The sequence below is a fragment of the Notothenia rossii genome (assembly GCF_949606895.1).
Source record: "Notothenia rossii genome assembly, chromosome: 9".
NCBI classification, from domain to species: domain Eukaryota; kingdom Metazoa; phylum Chordata; class Actinopteri; order Perciformes; family Nototheniidae; genus Notothenia; species Notothenia rossii.
Window position 1 is genome coordinate 6,265,050 of NC_136907.1, and position 20,574 is coordinate 6,285,623.

At 41.3% G+C, this 20,574-nt stretch overlaps 1 protein-coding gene across 1 annotated transcript; it reads left to right on the forward strand.

Annotated features, from left to right (window-relative positions):
• Positions 1 to 747: 747 nt before the first annotated feature.
• zw10 (zw10 kinetochore protein) lies at positions 748 to 19,854 on the forward strand. Its single transcript, XM_079648128.1, has 16 exons — positions 748 to 958; positions 1,814 to 1,948; positions 2,091 to 2,192; positions 2,321 to 2,398; positions 2,757 to 2,916; positions 4,361 to 4,513; positions 4,759 to 4,956; positions 6,340 to 6,476; positions 6,569 to 6,751; positions 9,020 to 9,243; positions 10,915 to 10,986; positions 11,088 to 11,257; positions 13,100 to 13,230; positions 13,600 to 13,731; positions 16,875 to 17,077; positions 19,246 to 19,854. Exons 1-16 carry the CDS (start codon positions 854 to 856, stop codon positions 19,364 to 19,366), a joined length of 2,304 nt encoding a protein of 767 aa, XP_079504254.1. The 5' UTR covers positions 748 to 853; the 3' UTR covers positions 19,367 to 19,854.
• Positions 19,855 to 20,574: the final 720 nt, after the last annotated feature.

Below are 20,574 nucleotides of genomic sequence, written 5' to 3' on the forward strand. Positions count from 1 at the left end.
AGTTTTCAGATCTCATATTTGGCTTATTACAAAGTATGTTTTCCGATACAAGGAATTTACTTTGGTGTATAACCAATATATAAGTGCATACCTAAACGCAGAAAAATTAAACTATAAAAATAGGGGAAATATTGAAATATAATTGAGAAACATTATGAACAACATCAATATACAAACGAGGACAAATAAAAAGAATATGACAAATGAATGAGATTTTTCGTGATTTAAAAATGCAGAGGCTTTGCAGTTCTGAAAATTGTAGTATTGTACAGAAATGTGGAAAATAATGAGAGGAATGTTCACAGTAAGGAGAAAGACTGCAGATGTACAACCACAATGAGTCATGGGAAGAGATAACATTACATTTCACTTGTTAGACGCTTTTTTTTCCAAAGCGACTTACATACATTCAGTACTGTGGGCAATCCCCACAGGAGCAATTTGGGGTGAAGTGTCTTGCCCAGGTACACAACGACATGCTGACTGCAGTGGGACTCGAACTTGCTATCCCCTGATTCAAAGATCAGCGCACTAACCCACTGCGCACAGACTCCAGATAAGAGTCTATAAGAGTTGGATAAATGTATTTATTATGTTCACACTGCATATTATGAGTGCTTGCTTGGATGTGACAGTTTACAAGATAACTCCTTTCCATGCTTATTCTACCAGTTTGAGTGCAGTTTCAACATTCATTTAACGGTGGCGCTGTGGTAGCACCCTGCTGTAAAAGCTGACGCGAAGAAGAAGGCAGCGGCCCTCGACCAATCAGATCACCTGGCGGGTCCTGGGGTTGTTGTGCTCACCTGTCACACTTTTGTAAAACATTATAACGGCACTATAAAGATAAACCATGGCGTCGTTTGTGACCGAAGTGCTCGCCAGCTCCGGCAAACTGGAGAAAGAGGACCTGTCCTCTAAAATAAGCAAACTGTCGCGCAAGGTGGAAGATACGAAGGTAATCAACCAGCTAGCATAGCATTAGCTACGTAGAGCTACGTAAAGTTTGAACTATCGTTAGCAGTTAGCGCTAACACTGAAAAGCAAAAACTTATTTGATCCTTTCACCGACGTTTGGTAGATGTTCACAACTCACCCGGAATACAATTAACACATAAATAAACATAAATCATATCACGAGTTGATAAAGAGTGTTTTTTAAAAGCTAGTTTAGCTAACTGCATTTTCATTAGCAAGACCGTTAGCTAGCCATATGTGTTGCACTGTCAGTGGTGACATCTGATTACGTGGCTGTAGAGAAACCATTGCACTGTGTTTTAATAAATCTAAATATAAGACATGTATACTTGCAGTTGTAGTGTTTTACTGTATGTGGGTGTCTTGGATGAAGTCAGTGTTTTAGCCAAGTACTACACTTAACGTACAAATTTTAGGTACCTAAACGTTACTTGTTTTTTCTTTAGATTTGCTTGACTGCAACTATCTGACATCTTGAGTTACACATACAGATATGAGAATACAAAACGTGTGAAAAGCTAATCATATTATTTTAATGGTAATCATGCAAAAATATGTAATGTTTCACGTTTTACACATTTGAAAATATGCTGCTTTTTATTATTTTAATATGTATTACAGTAACTTAAACATGTGTTTTGTTTGGCAGCAAAGCATGCATTGATTGAGCTCAAAGGCCGTATACAGAGCCCTGGGTGTTCAGGCCTTTGTAAAGGTTGTGTGTACAGTCCAGAGTAATGAAGACTGTAAATGTACACAAACTGTACACACCTGGGCTTAAAGCAAAAGTATATCTTGTGTCAATGTGTCTGCTTTCTTCATGTTTATTTCGTAGGAAGAAGTATGTGAAATGATAAATAAGAAGTATAATGACTTCCTGCCGAGTCTTCAAGGATCTGAGGAGCTAATGCTAGAGGTCGATGAGGTCTCCAAAGAAATGGATGTCCTTAAAAACTGCATTGAGACGGAGGTATGTGTGAAACTGTTTTTAAATAATATATATATACTTAAGCCCGATCCGCCAGAAGAGCAGAATGATGGGTTTCAGTTCTACTCTAGGTGGATTTACAGCAACGTTGTTGTTTTTTAACCGTTTCTGTTTGTTGACACAGGTGCAGCAGAATGTCCACGTGGCTGTGGCTGAGTATGCAAAGCTAAAGCAGCAGCTGGAGAAAAACACTGTCATCATAACAATGCTTGGACACCTGAAAGAGGTACAACATCCATGGGAGTTTGTAATACCAACACAACATTTGAAATGAGTTTACTGAAATATAATGTAATATGCAGTCGCAAAGATATTATATAGTCCAATTATAACTAATGTTTCTTTGTGTCTCAGTTTCACAGTGCAATGGAGGAATGCAACAAAGCTTTACAGGATAAGAAGTATGTTGTTGCAGCCAACCAGCTACAAAGGGTAAGAGCTTCTTAAAAAAACCTTCCTGAACTAGGACTGGGCAACTCGGAAATCATTACAACACATGAAGCTGTTTTTTGATACTTGTTCAATCGTTTTGAAACCTTTTACTATATGTCCCTTGGTGCATCAGCAAGAATACACAGCGTTGAAAGGTTCCTGGTATCATTTATACTGACAATGAGGGCACAAACTATATAACAGACTTGCATATTAATTGACACACATACGGCTCATATAGCCAGCAAAACAACCTTCATCCCACACATCTCCATCAAACTCCCTTCCCTCATTTGTACACAGGTTTTTTAAACATTCAACTTACTGATTGATACTTATTTGATGGTTTTTCTTCCAGGCAAAAGCCACAGTGGATTCCCTGAAGGGCTGGAAGACTTCCCATCTGCCTCTGCTCAGCGCTCTCAGCTCCGAGTTGACGGTGCAGAGAGAAAACTTAATCTACCACCTGGGAGATGAATGGAAGCGCCTCGTCATCTGGAGACTACCGTCCTCAAAGGGTAGGACTTCAATATGTGTGTCCCATGTGTTAAATATACAACTATATGGAGTATACTGTGTTCTGTACTTTGTTGAGGTGGAACTTAGTATCTTCCTCAAACAAAAACATGTTCACTTCTAACAGTATTCAGTGTTATTTCAAAGTTGAGAGTGTCCCTTTCTTCTGTAGTGTTCACATAAACATGTTTCTGATTGTGCAGATATTTGTGAATGCTACAAATGTACACTCAATCTCACCTTTCCCCCAATGCCAATATTCCTGTCATTGTCTCAAAATATGATTCCGCCTCCCACGATGTGAAGTGCCGTGGATATGAATCGCTCACAACTAGGGATGCATATCGTTGACTTTTTTACGATACTGATACCGATACCACTGAACGATACCGATACTCAACCGATACATATCGTGATACTTTGAAAATGTATCATCCCACAATTACTCCCACAAAGCGCTTTACGATATAGTTAACATGTCAAATGAATATTAAATTCAATTGTGGGACTTCTTGGACCTTTTAGTAGGCTACTGAACAAACAATGAAAAATACATTACAAATATGAAGAAAACCGATTATGGAATATCTTTTATAACACCCGCCATCAGGTGTGCCGCGTGAATAGCACATCTTGTCAATGCAAACAGACCGTTATAGCACCGTTATAATTAATGTTAAACCTGAGATTCGACTGGAGGACAAATAAATAATAAATAATGGTCATGAGATCTCGGCATTGCACAAACAAACAAATCTCATCTTTAAAATCAACATTTGCCTTCACTGGTGAGAGAAAACAAATCCCATCACAGTTCATTTGTGGAACTTACCTTTCTAGTATTGAACAAACAATGAAAAATACATAAAATATGAAGAAAAACGATTATGCAATCTAATTTATAACACCCGCCATCACGGGCCACGGACTCACTTTTAAAATAACATTTAAAAAAAAAAAAAAATTTTTTAAAGTAACGAAACCGGATCTGATTTCGGTACGGTATACCGTAGACACCAGTCACCGGTATTTCGGTAATACCGGATACCGGTATGTATCCCTACTCACAACATGAAAGCATAATACAGAGAGAGATCAATAAAACACAAATATAGTTGAGATTAATTATTATTTTGTTGGACAACAAACACAATAATGAGAAACACTACCTTGCTTTCAAGCAGTCAATCGCATGGTGGTCCCCAGACAAAAGGACCCCACACGTATCTTACCAGTCATGCCCCCCCCCCCCCCCATTCGTCCTTTTGTTATAGCTAACATATTACAGATATATATAAGGTCACTTTCTCATGACCCCTCTGGCGCATTTAATCAACTTGTCAATGAGCTGTTAGCTTATTCTTGTTTTGCGTATTTAAAAATATATTATAGCAAGTGTATCTGAGTGTGATGCTTTGTAAGTGACTGTTGGATGTGTCCCAGCAGAGCCTGCAGATCTGAAGTCCTTCTTGAAAGTGGAGCTGAACCTGAGCCACTCGTGCAGTAAAGATGAAGAGCCCGGACCTCCTGCTGTGCTGTGCTCCGTCCTGCAGGCTCTGGCCATCCAGGGAGACCTGCAGCACAAGATCAAACTGTTCAGTAAGAACCAGCTCGAGTACACGGTTACATATCAAACACTGTTGCTTAGATAATGTTTGCACTGTGCACTTTTTGATTCATATTTCCGGTAAAGGATATTTTTTCTTGTAAGCAAGAGAGAGTCACTTCTAATAAGTTATATGTGATCATTAAGTAGCATGTTTCTTAGGAAAACGCTGTGTCCTGAAGCATGATGTATCCATGTCAGAGTGTGCTCAGTGATGGTGTCTGTCGTTGTCCTGCAGGTCAGGTGCTGTTGAAGAACATGCTCAAGCCGCTGGTGATGTTCCCCTCCCTGTCGGTGCGGGTGACGGAGCAGCAGGAGAAGGGAACCGTCCTGGCTCTGCAGAGTCTGGAGGAGAGTCAGGAGGAGAGGTCCACTCCTTCACAAGTCTACAGCAAACTGCTGCTGGTGCTCACCACGCTGCACTCACACCTGCTCGGTACAGAACTTGTCTTTCATCCTTTCTTTATAACTAATGCTGTTGATGTATTGGGATTTTAAAAAGGTATCCATTATCATCTGGCCGGAGACAACAGCTGGAAATTAGCAATGTTAGCTAAAGCTGCCCCGTTTACTGTTTTGTGTGACAGTTGATCAATGGGGACTGTCCACGGCACTATAAACAAATACACTAAACCAGGGGTTCCCAAAGTGGGGTTGATTACAAAATAAAAATGGAAGATTAAAAAAAATATATATATAAAGATTATATAAAAAAATTAGATTATTAATAATAACGGTTTGCATATTCATTTTTTTCTTTGACAATCCACTAGCGCAGTGTTTCTCAAAATAAGGAGCCCCTCCCCACGCCCCTCTGAGAGACATTTGGTTACAAAGAACTCAATGGAGCTCTAGGAGGAGATTCAGGTGATAAGGGGGGGGGGGGGGGTTACCTTGGTTGCTGATTGGCTAATGGTTACACAAGCCAAAACATCGTTATGACATCATAAAGTGGCCAAAATCTGATCAGCTCATTTTCAGACAGGTTTTTATAGAAATGGATAAAAAAGAGAGAGAATCTTTGTTCCTGAAACTTTCAGAGTCTCTTTCCACAGAGGGGACACATGTTGATGTAGAAGAGACATGAAGAAGAGGGGACACATGTTGATGTAGAAGAGACATGAAGAAGAGGGGACACATGTTGATGTAGAAGAGACACGAAGAAGAGGGCACACATGTTGGTGTAGAAGAGACATGAAGAAGAGGGGACACGTGTTGATGTAGAAGAGACATGAAGAAGAGGGGACACATGTTGATGTAGAAGAGACATGAAGAAGAGGGGACACGTGTTGATGTAGAAGAGACATGAAGAAGAGGGGACACATGTTGATGTAGAAGAGACATGGAGAAGAGGGGACACATGTTGATGTAGAAGAGACATGGAGAAGAGGGGACACATGTTGATGTAGAAGAGACATGGAGAAGAGGGGACACATGTTGATGTAGAAGAGACATGAAGAAGAGGGGACACATGTTGATGTAGAAGAGACATGAAGAAGAGGGGACACATGTTGATGTAGAAGAGACATGAAGAAGAGGGGACACATGTTGATGTAGAAGAGACATGAAGAAGAGGGGACACATGTTGATGTAGAAGAGACATGAAGAAGAGGGGACACATGTTGATGTAGAAGAGACATGGAGAAGAGGGGACACATGTTGATGTAGAAGAGACATGGAGAAGAGGGGACACATGTTGATGTAGAAGAGACATGGAGAAGAGGGGACACATGTTGATGTAGAAGAGACATGAAGAAGAGGGTTTTGCATAATAGACGACCTTTAAAACGGTCACTGAGTTTTTCTTATTATTTTTCAGATGTGTCTATTGGCGATAAGAAGCTCTCGGCCGTCATGGGGGAGCTGATCTGGGAAGAAATCTCCCGTTGCATCATCCACGAGTGTCTGCTTTACTCCATCCCCAACAACAGCAGCCAGCTGGAGGAATACAGCACGGTGTGGACACAACAACACTTTGTCATGTGATGTGAAATGATAATGACACAGAATGATATGTTTATTGAATATCATTCATTTACTCACTCAAGGTGATCAAGGAAACGGAGGAGTTTGAGAAGTCTCTGAAGAAGATGGAGTATCTGCAGGGCGACTCCACAGACCTGCTCAAATACTCCCAGGACGTGAACTGTCACTTCGCCAGAAAGAAATGCAAGGATGTCATCGTGGCGGCTCGCAAACTCATGACCTCCGAGATGCACAACACCGTCAAAGTATGTGGAGCGAGGGTTGGCGGTGTGGATTAATGGGTGATTCGGTTGCCAGCATTTAATAAATAAGGGGATTATTAAGCATGCATCTTATTTACCGTAATTTTCGGACTATAAGGCGCACCTGAATATAAGCCGCAGCAGCTAAATTGAATGATGTGTACATATATAAGCCGCACTGGACTATAAGCCGCAGGTGTTTTAATGTTTAATTACCATATGTAAGGGTTCGTGCACAGAGGGGATTGTCGGGAAAGAGATGGCTGTTTGAGGAAGCTCCCATTTATTAACATTTCAACAAACAAGTTGCATATTTGCATAACGTATTCAAGTGTTAGCATTTAGTGCAATAGTAGCTACAGAACATGTGCTGTGTAAACTGTACTGTATCACATAGCGTTTCAGACACACAAACTTTTCAACTTTCAAACTTAAACGGTGCGCTCCCAGCGCACGTACCGGCAGTGATCTTCAGCAGTGGTTTTCAACCAGTGGTACGGGGACAAACTGTCTCGCTCTCGTAATGTCTGTCTGTCTTGCTCTCGTTCTGTCTCTCGTACCACTCTCGGTTCCACTTTTACTTTTGCGCGCTACCTGTCTCACTCTTTTCCGGCCTCCAGCTTTTCCTGCTGGAGCCCGCCGCTTAAAGGTGGGGGGCGCGGACCGGCCATAGAGCCCATAGAGTTAAAGGTGGTGGACTGTAACCTGTAAAATCCATAGATTTAGGAGGTCCCCTAGTGGCCGTTAGCTGTAGAAATCCATAGATTAGCCGCACCGTTATATAAGCCGCAGCGTCGAGAAATGGGAAAAAAGGCGCGGCTTATAGTCCGAAAATTACGGTACTTAAAGTAAAAAAGGTTTTCCAGAGATTGTGTCGGTCAAAGGAGAAGATAGTCCCTGACATTTGAACATTTTATTTTCATAAAAATAGACCATGCAAAACATCACTAGGTTAGTTTCTTTGTGCTTTTTAACAAGCTGCAACGATGAGTCAATTAACTGAGCAATATTCTGCAGTTATTGGATTATTTGTAAGTATTTTGTCATTTGAAAGAAATGACTGAATATCTTTGGGTAATATAGTGCCGCAGTGACGCGTCCTAAAATCCGGTTCCTTCGACTAAAAAGCAAATGGGATTTCTCCATAGGATTTAGGAAAATAGCTGGAAATAAGGTCTGTGGTTGAAACACCTTTAAGAGACGGATCACATTTTGTTCAGTCGGATAATATCCACATGTCTACCTTACTTTTATAATGTTCTAATCATGAATCTAATCGCCAGAAGCAAAATGCTAATTTTATGCTATAAAGGAACTACAGCAGGGTCGCTGCTTCAACGTCACGCCAACTTAAGATCCATATTCGATCACACAGATTCTAAACGGTACGAGTTGAAGCGTTTGTTTGAACAGTCTGCAGGAGGCAGGGACTTGCTTTCAAGCAGAACAGAAACAAACTTAGAGGAGTGTTTACGTGTTCGGCGTAATGACGTACAATGGCCTCCACAACTTCTGCAGTCCTATTCAGCCACTTGGTAACAACCATCGTTTTTCAGACAAGTGCACTCTTCAGAAATCACCAGTGGGGTCACTGCTGATGGATTTAATGTGTAGAACAAAACGTGAGCCGTCTCTTCGATGTGTCTCAACCACAGACCTTAGTTCCAGATATTTTCCTAAACCCTAAGGAGAGATTGCTTTATGTCGAGGGAACAGGAAGTGGTGAAATGCTAACTCACTTCCAGGTTTTAGGACGCGTCACTGCACCACTCTATTGGGGAACTAAACAAGACATTTAGGCATCATGATGGACTTTTGGAAACGGGGATTGCTGACAGTTGTTGACATTTAAAAGGAAGATTAAGTTCATTTAGAATCAGAGATTTTTAGATATTGAAGTATTTGTTGGTTGCACCTCTACTTTTGAGATGTTTTAACAATATGTTGGGACGAAAGATCTATTCGGTTGTGGCCTTTACTAAAGGGAGAGCTGTCTTTTGTGTTATTAAAAAAATGGATATACAGGAGTTGGACAAAGTAGCGCTTACTCTTACTGCATGTAATAGTATTGTATGATTCTAGATAATGAATATCTCCAGAGAACTGTACAGTAAATCTAGAAAATACCAAGGAATAACTCATGACTGACTGTATTGTATCCCATTGCACGACACTGCAGACCGGCTTAACATGAAATATGCCCCGAGACTTCCAGATCTTTCCCCTTGTCTTACTTTACAGCATCCTTTTTATTTTTTATATCTGTCTCAGATCACACCTGATTACAAGCTGCGTCTTCCCAAGCTTCCTGCTCCCGCTTCAGAGCAGAAGGTGAAGCAGGAGAGCAGAAAGGACGAGGTGACGATGGAGAACTCGAAGCAGCTCTCTGCGTGGAGCCTGTGTCTGCCAGCCTGTCGCATCAGCGAGTCGGTGCAGCAGCTGATGGAGCTCGCTCTCAACACGCTGTGCGAGTCCGTGGGAAGCTCCACCCAATGGTGCGTTCAGAGTCCGTCTCCTGTGTTCAAATTCAATTCAAGGTAGTGATGGGAATTACGGCTCTTTGAAGGGAGACGGATCTTATGGCTCCGTTCCTTTCCGAGAGCCGTTCAAAAGAGCCGGGGCGGGGTTAATAGGTTTATCTGCGAAATAATCACCAGGATAATGATTGGCTGTATTGCCAGAAATCTACTTTTACTCACAGAAAAAGGTATAACTTGCTACATCTCCCAGCCAGCCAAACAACTACTCAAGCAGCACGCCATCATCTACGGAACATTTGCATTCAGGAAAGCAAGTTCGAGGCGAGTGGATTTATGGCAGGCAGAGAACCATCGATAAAAAGAACGGCTCTCACCGAGTACGACTCGGTTCCCTTCGTTCGTACCAAAGCACCGTAACAAATAATTGGATCGTTCGCGAACGTAACATCACGAATTCAAAGGTTTTATTGTTATATGCTCAAAGCTACCGTGTGGAAATGGCAATGAAATGCTTCTGACCTGAGCTCCTCCAACAAGGCAACATATATCATAAAATACAAAATAGTGCAAAAAGTCTGCATGTCAATAGAATACGGGATAAGTACAAGAACAGAATATGAAATTAAATAATTAAATACGTTTTATTGCGGTGATAACTATTTATATAAATTAGTAGCAAGATGACAACAGGAATGTTTATCGGGGCACTTAACAGAGCTCAGGTGTTTAGCAGTCTTATGGCCTGTAAGAGTCAATGTCTCTGAAAGGGAAAAAGAATACTCCCTGCCAGTAATGTTTTTTTGTTTTATGTCTATTGAACAAGAGCCATGTATAAAAATACATTAATCTCAAAGAGAGTAAATATGCTAAATGCCAGACATTCGCTTAAAGCTCATTTCTATCAGCTGTCCTTTGGCCGGTACACAGATAACAATCAACACACACTCAAACAGAAAGCAATCAGTGAATAACGATTGTGAAAAGGCTCTTATTTATCTATATATCATATTCCAATTACTTGTATATAGACTCTCCTTGCAGGGTTCTTACGCTCATTCAAAACCTGGAAAAGTCATGGAAATTCAAAATGCTAATTTTTTTTTTCTTTGCTAAGTTTTGGAAAACAATATTTTTCCCAAATTTTTGGAAAAGTCATGGAAATGTAACCAAAGTTGCATCAAATATATTTTATATGTTATCAAATGACCGAAATTTTAATACTATAATGATAATAAATACTGTATCGTAATGAAACGTAAAATGGCATTTAACTGACGAGGTGTTTTACTGGTGAGAGATTTGAGTTGCTTTAGCGTGTAGAAGCTAGTAAGCCTATTGGATTTGTTTTAGAGGCCCAACATGTTTCATATGCAGACCTTATTTTCCTGTTCCATGTTAAAATAAACCATTTTCAGTTTGTACGCTGAGAAAGAGTTATTTTTTTGGTCATGGAAAATGAGGTAAAGGTCATTGAGAAGTCATAGAGAAGTCATTGGTGAAAAAGTGTACGAACCCTTTCCTTGCAATATTCTATTCTATTTTATTTGTAATACTTTCCCTATTTTAACTATTGTATCTGTTTTATTGTGTTGCATTGTCGGAGGATCCTGTGACCTTAGATGTTCATTGATATATCTACACTGTAGCTATGCACACATGACGACTTGAAACCTCTGTTCCCTTCAGTGCATTACAGCTCTTCTTCACCGTGAGAAACGTCTTCCAGCTGTTCGTCGATGTCGTACCGACGTATCACAAGTAAGGATGTCTCCATCATACGATCCTAAAGCAGATCGAACCAACACATTTCTCCTCTAGGTGTCAAATGTTCCCTCTTTTCTCCCTGCCTCCCCCCCCAGGGAGAACCTGCTGAAGTTCCCCCACCTGGCGGCCATCCAGCACAACAACTGCATGTACCTGGCTCACCACCTGCTGACGCTGGGGCATCACTTCAGAGCTCACCTTCCTCCGCTGATCAGCGAGGGCGTCGCAACTTTTGTTGATATGGTGCCCGGATTCAGGAAACTGGGTAAACAAATATTTCCGGACACGATCGTCCACACATATATGGTGCATTGCCACTGCAGGGCCTCGCACAGCTTAGTACGGTATAGTTAGGTCTTGGTAGGACAGGCTCACTTTATGCTGCGTTTCCATTACAGTTTAGGAACTGGGGCAGTAACCATAGTAACGCAGTGTAGGCGGAGCCGTGACGTGATCTACAATGTGAAACACAAAACCAACATCAGCCGTTAGCTGTTAGCACTCAGAGCTCACAGCTCCTCATATCTGTTCAGAAACTAGACAAAAGTGAAACAAGTCCAAACCACAGCCTGTCTGTGTCATGGAGAATACAGTCACTGGTTTATTTATGTCTGTAGGCCGTTGTTGTGAGTGTGGACGGTCGGAGCATATACAACGTTAGCTTAGCCAAGCTCCATTCAGAAAACACACATTTTAAAAGGCTTTCTCCTGCCGTCTGTCTGCAGACTTGTCAAAGCATTAATTCATGGTTTTTACTAACCGGTATCAGTATGTTGTTACTTCGGCATCATTTAGAAACGTGTATTACTTAAATATGTTCATCTTGTTGTAGTTGTAGCCCCCTAGCCAGCGATTCTCTCACTAGTTTAGCATACTCAGCCCGACTCAGCCTGGTTGTTGGCACGGAAAGAACCTGGATTTTGGAGAGCCAGAAAAACTGTGAAAAAGTACCCGCTAGCCGGAACTACCCCTCGTGGAAACGCAACCAAAATCGGGCCGGGTTTGGCACGGCACGTTTAAACCGTGCTACGCGCTGTAGTGGAAATGCGCCAATAGACTCTAATGGCACTACTTCTATTCTATTTTATTGTATTTACTTGCACTAGTTTATCTGTTTTGTTGTGTTGCACTGTCGGAGCAGCCTGGGACCTGAGAGTTTCATCGACATAACTACACTGTATGTTCACATGACAATAAAAGCCTTGACATAAGCAATCAAAAGTGGAACATAAAAGTTTCCTTGAGGAGAAAAAAACTAACAATTAATTAAACTTTTACTGTAAATTGCAACAACATTTTTTAAATGTATGTATTAATTGTTTGTTGATTTATTATATATCTATATTATTCACCCTTTTGTTCATTCATAATTTTTTTTTGCACTTTAAAATAACAGTTTTGCCATCTCTTTTTGATTTTATTTATTTGTATTTATTATTAATATTTGTTTAACTTAAAAATATATATAATATTCTTTACTGCTATCAGTATATCTCCATGTAAAGTTAAAGTGGACCTATCAGGCTATATTTGATTAATATATTGTAGGGCCATACCTATATAAGGCATATTTATACTTTTTATTTTTCAAAATACCAAACAGATCATGCATTTCAGCCATTCCTCATTTCGCTCAATTTAACACTGTCTTTGCATCATGGGCTGATTCTGTGAGAACAGCACCATCTACAGGCCTGGCATATGTACTACAGCGTCTCCAGCGCTTTCCAACGGCAATGTCCGTGGCTGTCTCCTCATGATTGGTGGAGTTGGCCCAATAGCCGTAGCGCCACTTCTGTGACGTCATAGAAGTGTTCAAATCTGGATCAGTCTGTATCAGATCCGTTGCAGCCCCTTTTTAAGAGATTTGGGTATGGAGGAAAATAGAGAGGGTTGTGTTTTCTGACACTTGGTGAGTTCCCTGGAACACCGGAGACACATGTTCATGTAGAAAAATAAATTTTGCATGATAGGTCACCTTTAAATAACTATTTTTGAAACGTTTCTTATTATATTTTCTGTAGTTCCACCATGGAGGCAAAATGTCCACTTCTGCGTGCCGTGTGCAAAATGCCTTTAAATCTAATATACGGTCATTCTCCTCCAGGTGCGCAGTGCTTCTTGGCGCAGATGCACGTCCAGAGAGCTGAGCTGTTGGAGAGACTTTCCACCGCTCACAACTTCTGCAACCTGGACGATGAAGACAACTACATCGCCGCCAACAAGGCAGTGAGACAGGTGAGAGGGAAAAACATGATTCAAATACTGAGTGTGCATAATGACGAATCAGATCGTTCACTATTTGTAATGCATGCAATTTTTATGCTTCAATCAAAATAAAACGTTTTGGGGGCCACGTGAATGTCTGGGAGCAATGAACTTTATATGCTCCACTAATACGGCCAGGATCCGTTGAATTTTCTGAATATTGGGTTGCATATTAGAATTTTCCAAAGGGGGGTTCGCTTAGCATGAAACACTTGAAATGATTAAAGGATAAGTTAAAAAAGAAAGTAGAAAGAAAGCAGATACAACCCGTTTAGTTCTCGTGTAAACAGCGCCTCAGCGTCTCCCTCCTGCAGTGATCACGTGTTTTCTTGCCTGCAGGTCATCCATCAGTTGAAGCAGCTGGGCACCGTGTGGCAGGACGTCCTACCAGTGGGCATCTACTGTAAAGCCATGGGGAACCTCCTCAACACGGCCATCACAGAGGTCATCGCCAAAATCATGATGCTGGAGGTTTGTAGCTTCTTTTTTTTTTTAACTGCACTCTGTCGAACCTGTACAAACTAATAATAAAGACCAGGTGTTTTTGGTTTTGACGCAGTCCCAGATTGATTAAAAGGGCAACTATTATGCAAAATTCACTTCTTCAAGTCTCTTCTCCATCAACATGTGTCCCCTCTTCTTCATGTCTCTTCTCCATCAACATGTGTCCCCTCTTCTTCATGTCTCTTCTACATCAACATGTGTGCCCTCTTCTTCATGTCTCTTCTACATCAACATGTGTCCCCTCTTCCTCATGTCTCTTCTCCATCAACATGTGTCCCCTCTTCCTCATGTCTCTTCTACATCAACATGTGTCCCCTCTTCCTCATGTCTCTTCTCCATCAACATGTGTCCCCTCTTCCTCATGTCTCTTCTACATCAACATGTGTCCCCTCTTCCTCATGTCTCTTCTACATCAACATGTGTCCCCTCTTCTTCATGTCTCTTCTACATCAACATGTGTCCCCTCTTCCTCATGTCTCTTCTCCATCAACATGTGTCCCCTCTTCCTCATGTCTCTTCTACATCAACATGTGTCCCCTCTTCTTCATGTCTCTTCTACATCAACATGTGTCCCCTCTTCTTCATGTCTCTTCTACATCAACATGTGTCCCCTCTTCTTCATGTCTCTTCTACATCAACATGTGTCCCCTCTTCTTCATGTCTCTTCTACATCAACATGTGTCTCCTCTTCTCCATGTCTCTTCTACATCAACATGTGTCCCCTCTTCCTCATGTCTCTTCTACATCAACATGTGTCCCCTCTTCTTCATGTCTCTTCTACATCAACATGTGTCCCCTCTTCTTCATGTCTCCTCTACATCAACATGTGTCCCCTCTTCTTCATGTCTCTTCTACATCAACATGTGTCACCTCTTCCTCATGTCTCTTCTACATCAACATGTGTCCCCTCTTCTTCATGTCTCTTCTGCATCAACATGTGTCCCCTCTTCTTCATGTCTCCTCTACATCAACATGTGTCCCCTCTTCTTCATGTCTCTTCTACATCAACATGTGTCACCTCTTCCTCATGTCTCTTCTACATCAACATGTGTCCCCTCTTCTTCATGTCTCTTCTGCATCAACATGTGTCCCCTCTTCTTCATGTCTCTTCTACATCAACATGTGTCCCCTCTTCTTCATGTCTCTTCTGCATCAACATGTGTCCCCTCTTCTTCATGTCTCTTCTACATCAACATGTGTCCCCTCTTCTTCATGTCTCTTCTACATCAACATGTGTCCCCTCTTCTTCATGTCTCCTCTACATCAACATGTGTCCCCTCTTCTTCATGTCTCTTCTACATCAACATGTGTCACCTCTTCCTCATGTCTCTTCTACATCAACATGTGTCCCCTCTTCTTCATGTCTCTTCTGCATCAACAAGTGTCCCCTCTTCTTCATGTCTCCTCTACATCAACATGTGTCCCCTCTTCTTCATGTCTCTTCTACATCAACATGTGTCACCTCTTCCTCATGTCTCTTCTACATCAACATGTGTCCCCTCTTCTTCATGTCTCTTCTGCATCAACATGTGTCCCCTCTTCTTCATGTCTCTTCTACATCAACATGTGTCCCCTCTTCTTCATGTCTCTTCTACATCAACATGTGTCCCCTCTTCTTCATGTCTCTTCTTCATGTCTCTTCTACATCAACATGTGTCCCCTCTTCTTCATGTCTCTTCTGCATCAACATGTGTCCCCTCTTCTTCATGTCTCTTCTACATCAACATGTGTCCCCTCTTCTTCATGTCTCTTCTGCATCAACATGTGTCCCCTCTTCTTCATGTCTCTTCTACATCAACATGTGTCCCCTCTTCTTCATGTCTCTTCTACATCAACATGTGTCCCCTCTTTTTCATGTCTCCTCTACATCAACATGTGTCCCCTCTTCTTCATGTCTCTTCTACATCAACATGTGTCACCTCTTCCTCATGTCTCTTCTACATCAACATGTGTCCCCTCTTCTTCATGTCTCTTCTGCATCAACAAGTGTCCCCTCTTCTTCATGTCTCCTCTACATCAACATGTGTCCCCTCTTCTTCATGTCTCTTCTACATCAACATGTGTCACCTCTTCCTCATGTCTCTTCTACATCAACATGTGTCCCCTCTTCTTCATGTCTCTTCTGCATCAACATGTGTCCCCTCTTCTTCATGTCTCTTCTACATCAACATGTGTCCCCTCTTCTTCATGTCTCTTCTGCATCAACATGTGTCTCCTCTTCTTCATGTCTCTTCTACATCAACATGTGTCCCCTCTTCTTCATGTCTCTTCTGCATCAACATGTGTCCCCTCTTCTTCATGTCTCTTCTACATCAACATGTGTCCCCTCTTCTTCATGTCTCTTCTGCATCAACATGTGTCTCCTCTTCTTCATGTCTCTTCTACATCAACATGTGTCCCCTCTTCTTCATGTCTCTTCTACATCAACATGTGTCCCCTCTGTGGAAAGAGACTCTGAAAGTTTCAGGAACAAAGATTCTCTCTCTTTTTGATCCATTTCTATAAAAACCTGTCTGAAAATGAGCTGATCAGATTTTGGCCACTTTATGATGTCATAACGATGTTTTGTCTTGTGTAACCATTAGCCAATCAGCAACCAAGGTAACCCCCCCCCCCCCCCCCCCCCCCCTTATCACCTGAATCTCCTCCAGAGCTCCATTGAGTTCTTTGTAACCAAATGTTTCTCAGAGGGGCGTGGGGAGGGGCTCCTTATTTTCATCTAAAGTAACAGACAGAAAATCAGCTCTTTGGAAACAGGGATGAAACAGAGGGGATTATGGGTAATGCTGCAATGATCTGTTTGGTGTTTCAGCCAATCAGAGACAGGCTCTGGATATATCTGAGAGCTGTAATATATTGATGAAAAAGAGGATGATAGGGGACCTTTAAAGCAACAGTTCAACATTTATATTTTTTCCACCTTTCCACCAAACGGCTTGAGCTCTGCTTCTCTTCAATTAGTTGATGAATGTTTCCCTCCCTTGACGCAGTAGAAAGAAATGTATTCCTACAATAAACTCTGAACAACAAAGTCTACGGACGATCTTCAGTAAGCAGGTCATGATTTCTGGAAAGTTGCACGTCTGTTGAGTTTTATTTCTCACTAACAGGACATTTCCTCTGAGGACGGGGAGCACCTCCACACTTTGTGCCAACCCCTCATCGAGGAAGGGCCGCTCGTCTTCATCCCTCTAGCGGAGGAGAACAAGAACAGGAAGTATCAGGAGGAAGTGCCGCTCTACGTCAGGAAGTGGAGCACCTTCAAGGAGCTGGTCATCGTGCTCCGGGCGAACCTGCAGGAGATAGTCGACAGGTGAGCAAACATCTCGACATAGTTTATAAATAAAGGTTAAGCCTGCAGTGTGTGCCTCATCTACGAGTATGTTCTGGCTTGAACTAGGGCTGAGCGATTAATCGATTTTAAATCAATTATCAAATCGCAAAGCCTGTTCTTCTTGTGTGTCAGTCATCCACACTAATCAGAAGTGCTGTGCTCCACATGTACCAGTCATTGTTCACTAATCAGAAGTGGCCCATGATAGAAGGTGATAGACAGATTGATCCAATCACCTGCCAAGTGCTTTTGAAATTCCAATGGAGCTTTCCTAGATGGTCTGGTGAAAACAAACCCAACAGAAGTTTCATGTAAGTTTAGTTCTTTCACTCGTAGCTCGGGCTGCGGGGGTGCTAGAGACGGGAGCACGTTGATGCGACCTTCCTAGCCGGAGATATGGCCGCTAGAGATGGGAATTATGGCTCTTTGAAGGGAGCCGGATCTTATGGCTCCGTTCCTTTCAAAGAGTCGTTCAAAAGAGACGTTCAAAAGAGCCGTTTTTTTAAAGGGGGCGGGTTTACTAGGTTTGTCTGTGAAATAATCACCAGGATAATGATTGACTGTATTGCCAGACCTAATGTCAATAATCGGCATTGTAAATGTGACACAAGGTGGCGCCATGTCAGCATGTCATCATGTCAGTGAATGCACTTCGAATTTACCCTCTGTATGTGTTCAGTAAATAAAGTTGCTTTGCCTTGAATGAAATCCACGCAACTCTTAATATTAGATACTGTGTTTTTAAGTGGCGATGGAGGTTATTAGTTGACCCTGCTTTAAAGGATAAGTTGCCTTTACAAATGGTGCACTTCATCACTGCCTGGGTTTTGGTTAAAGAGTATCCAAATGCTGCTGCGTTTTCGAGTTTGGCTCATTTTCCATCCAAAAAACACGTCGTCTACCTGTCCTGTACCACCTGTTATGACTTCTCTCTCTCGCGTATTCCGTTAAGACCCACCCCACCTCACTCCTCGTGCTGGAACCTACCAATCAGAGTAGGGGCGGGTCTTCACAGAATACGTTTGGGGAACAAAATCAAGCTTTTTAAAAGGCGAGTGGATTTTGAGTGTGGACCAACGATTGAACGATAAAAAGAACGGCTCTCACCAAGTACGACTCGGTTCCCCTAGCTCGTACCAAAGAGCCGTTCAAAAGAATCGGCTCGTTCGCGACCGACACATCACTAATGGCCGCATTTTACAATAAACTTCCGTTGGGTCAATTAAAAACAAATATCGCAAATCGAATCGCAATATCTGTCAGAAAAATCGCAATTAGATTATTTCCCCAAATCGTGCAGCCCTAGCTGGAACATAAAGAAGCTGTTGGGAGCCGTTTGCCTTTTAAAGAGTGATTGTTTATTTTAATTATATGGCTATCATTTGTATTTGTTTATACGGTTAAGGTTAGTTCATCTATATAGCACATTTTAGAAACAAAGGCAATTCAACGTGCTTTACATAAAACATTAAAACAGTTAGTAAATTAAATAAAACTAAACTAAAAAAGAGAATATATAAATATTTTAATAATTTAATTCACAAGTCGACTGATGAGGTTGTTTTGGACAAAGGTTTCTTTATTAAACGTGCAAATTTTTTTTAATGCTTTGTTCATTTTGAGGGAATTAAAAGTCACCTCTGATCACAGTTATCGTAAAGATAACATTTCAAATGGTGGTTTTTCCTGATTCTTTGTAGAGAAACTATTTTTTTTGTTGCACATCTGTCGATAATATGAACTCATTAATTAGTCGACATAATCATGAGCTGTTTTTTCGTGCACCTCTATAGTTTTTAAAGGACTTTTAAAAGTGGATTAAAGACTTACATTTTTAACAAAGTCTTCTGTTAGAGCTCGCATTTTATGGTTTTTATTTTATTTTAATAATTTGAATGTTTTATGTATTTTGATTGTCTTTTGTTGTTATTTAAATGTATTTTGTATTTCTATTAAATACACTATCTTGTCTTTTCATTTTGCTGTAACTTCATCTTTTACAATGTTATTTGTTTTGAGTCTGTAAAACCCACTGAGACAAACGTGTGTTGTGATATTGGGCGATGCAAATAAAGATAGATTTGATTCATCCTTCTTATGTCCATGGATGTGTGCGACTGGCTGACTCCTCTGCCTCCTCTCCTCAGGTGGGCTGACCGTAAAGGTCCGCTGGCGATGGAGTTCTCCAGCTCGGAGGTGAAGAACCTGATCCGGGCCTTGTTCCAGAACACGGAGAGGAGAGCTGTGGCTCTGACCAAAATCAAATAGAAACCTGGCGAGAAAAGAAAGATACTACAGCACTTTTTCCCGCTGATACGACCCATGCCTTTATTCTGTTTTGTTAAATGTATGCATTTCCATGTGTGTAAGCGCGTAGCAGAGAGATCGCTGCCCCTGAGGCGCTGTCGGTTTAATCTGGTTGTAATGAATCTGGAGGATATATTCCTTCTCAACATTCAGACTGCAATTAGTCCTGCAGAGATTACACAGAGGCTTCTTCCCATCCTGTCATATAGCTTTAAGGGGTCATACCACAAAGCCAACTGAGGCTGTGTAACAGCGGCCTGCCATCTGTCGACATGATGTCCTACCCAGGGTTAACTTAGTTTGAACCTATAAACGCCTCAAAATGACCGTTTATGTCTGACCTTGCATCTCTCAACGAGGATTTAATTGTCCAAGCCTCTGAACTGAACTCTAACATTATGTATTTATTACTTGTCCAAAATAAACCAAAACATTCAACTTTTCAGAAATTGTTTGTTCTGTGTGTTTTTGATGATTGTTAGGGTGTCCGTGGGCGGGGTCTTAAAAAGTATTACAAGTTGATAAATCAATTTTGCGAAAATGAAGGCTATTAAAAAGTATTAAACGGCATTTTCCAACGGACATTAAACATTAATGAACACTTAAAAGGTAGGGTAGGTAAGAATGGAGAAACCAGCTCGAGTGCGATAGAATTTGAAAATACACAACCGAAAAAAATCTGCCCCTTCATTCAGACTTCCTTAGAGAGCCCCTCCTCCAACACACACGAACGAGCAAATGACCAATGAGGGCACGAGATGGAAGGCTGACAGGCAGGTAGGCCATCCAGTTACTTTAGCCGGGCCGGCTCAGATGATTGGTCGTGCTTTTTACAGCGCCACGGCTTCCACAGGTGATATTTTTTTAATGTATTTATTGTCAAAGCATTTAATGTATTCATTGCTATCGGGATGTTAAGAGCATTCCATGGAATATAACAAAAAGTGTTTCTGAAGTGAATGACCTACCCCACCTTTAAAACATGAAATGTGCCAAGTGTAAATATGTCAGATTTAGCTTTGAGCTACTTTCCATCCGCAGTCCCTCACTTAAAACAATAAGAACATGAACATTACAAACATAGCAGTACAAATACATAAAAAGCAAGAAAAGAGTAAGAGTAGAATACCCAAGTATTTAGGACATGGTGAGAACAAACAGCAGCAACA

What these genes read in the sequence shown, in the direction of transcription:
- zw10 (XM_079648128.1), top strand. Translation starts at nt 854, where the DNA reads ATGGCGTCGTTTGTGACCGAAGTGCTCGCCAGCTCCGGCAAACTGGAG. An exon ending in GCACAAGATCAAACTGTTCA is followed by an intron (nt 4,514 to 4,758) that starts GTAAGAACCAGC and finishes GTTGTCCTGCAG; the next exon opens with GTCAGGTGCTGTTGAAGAAC. An exon ending in AGATGCACAACACCGTCAAA is followed by an intron (nt 6,752 to 9,019) that starts GTATGTGGAGCG and finishes TATCTGTCTCAG; the next exon opens with ATCACACCTGATTACAAGCT.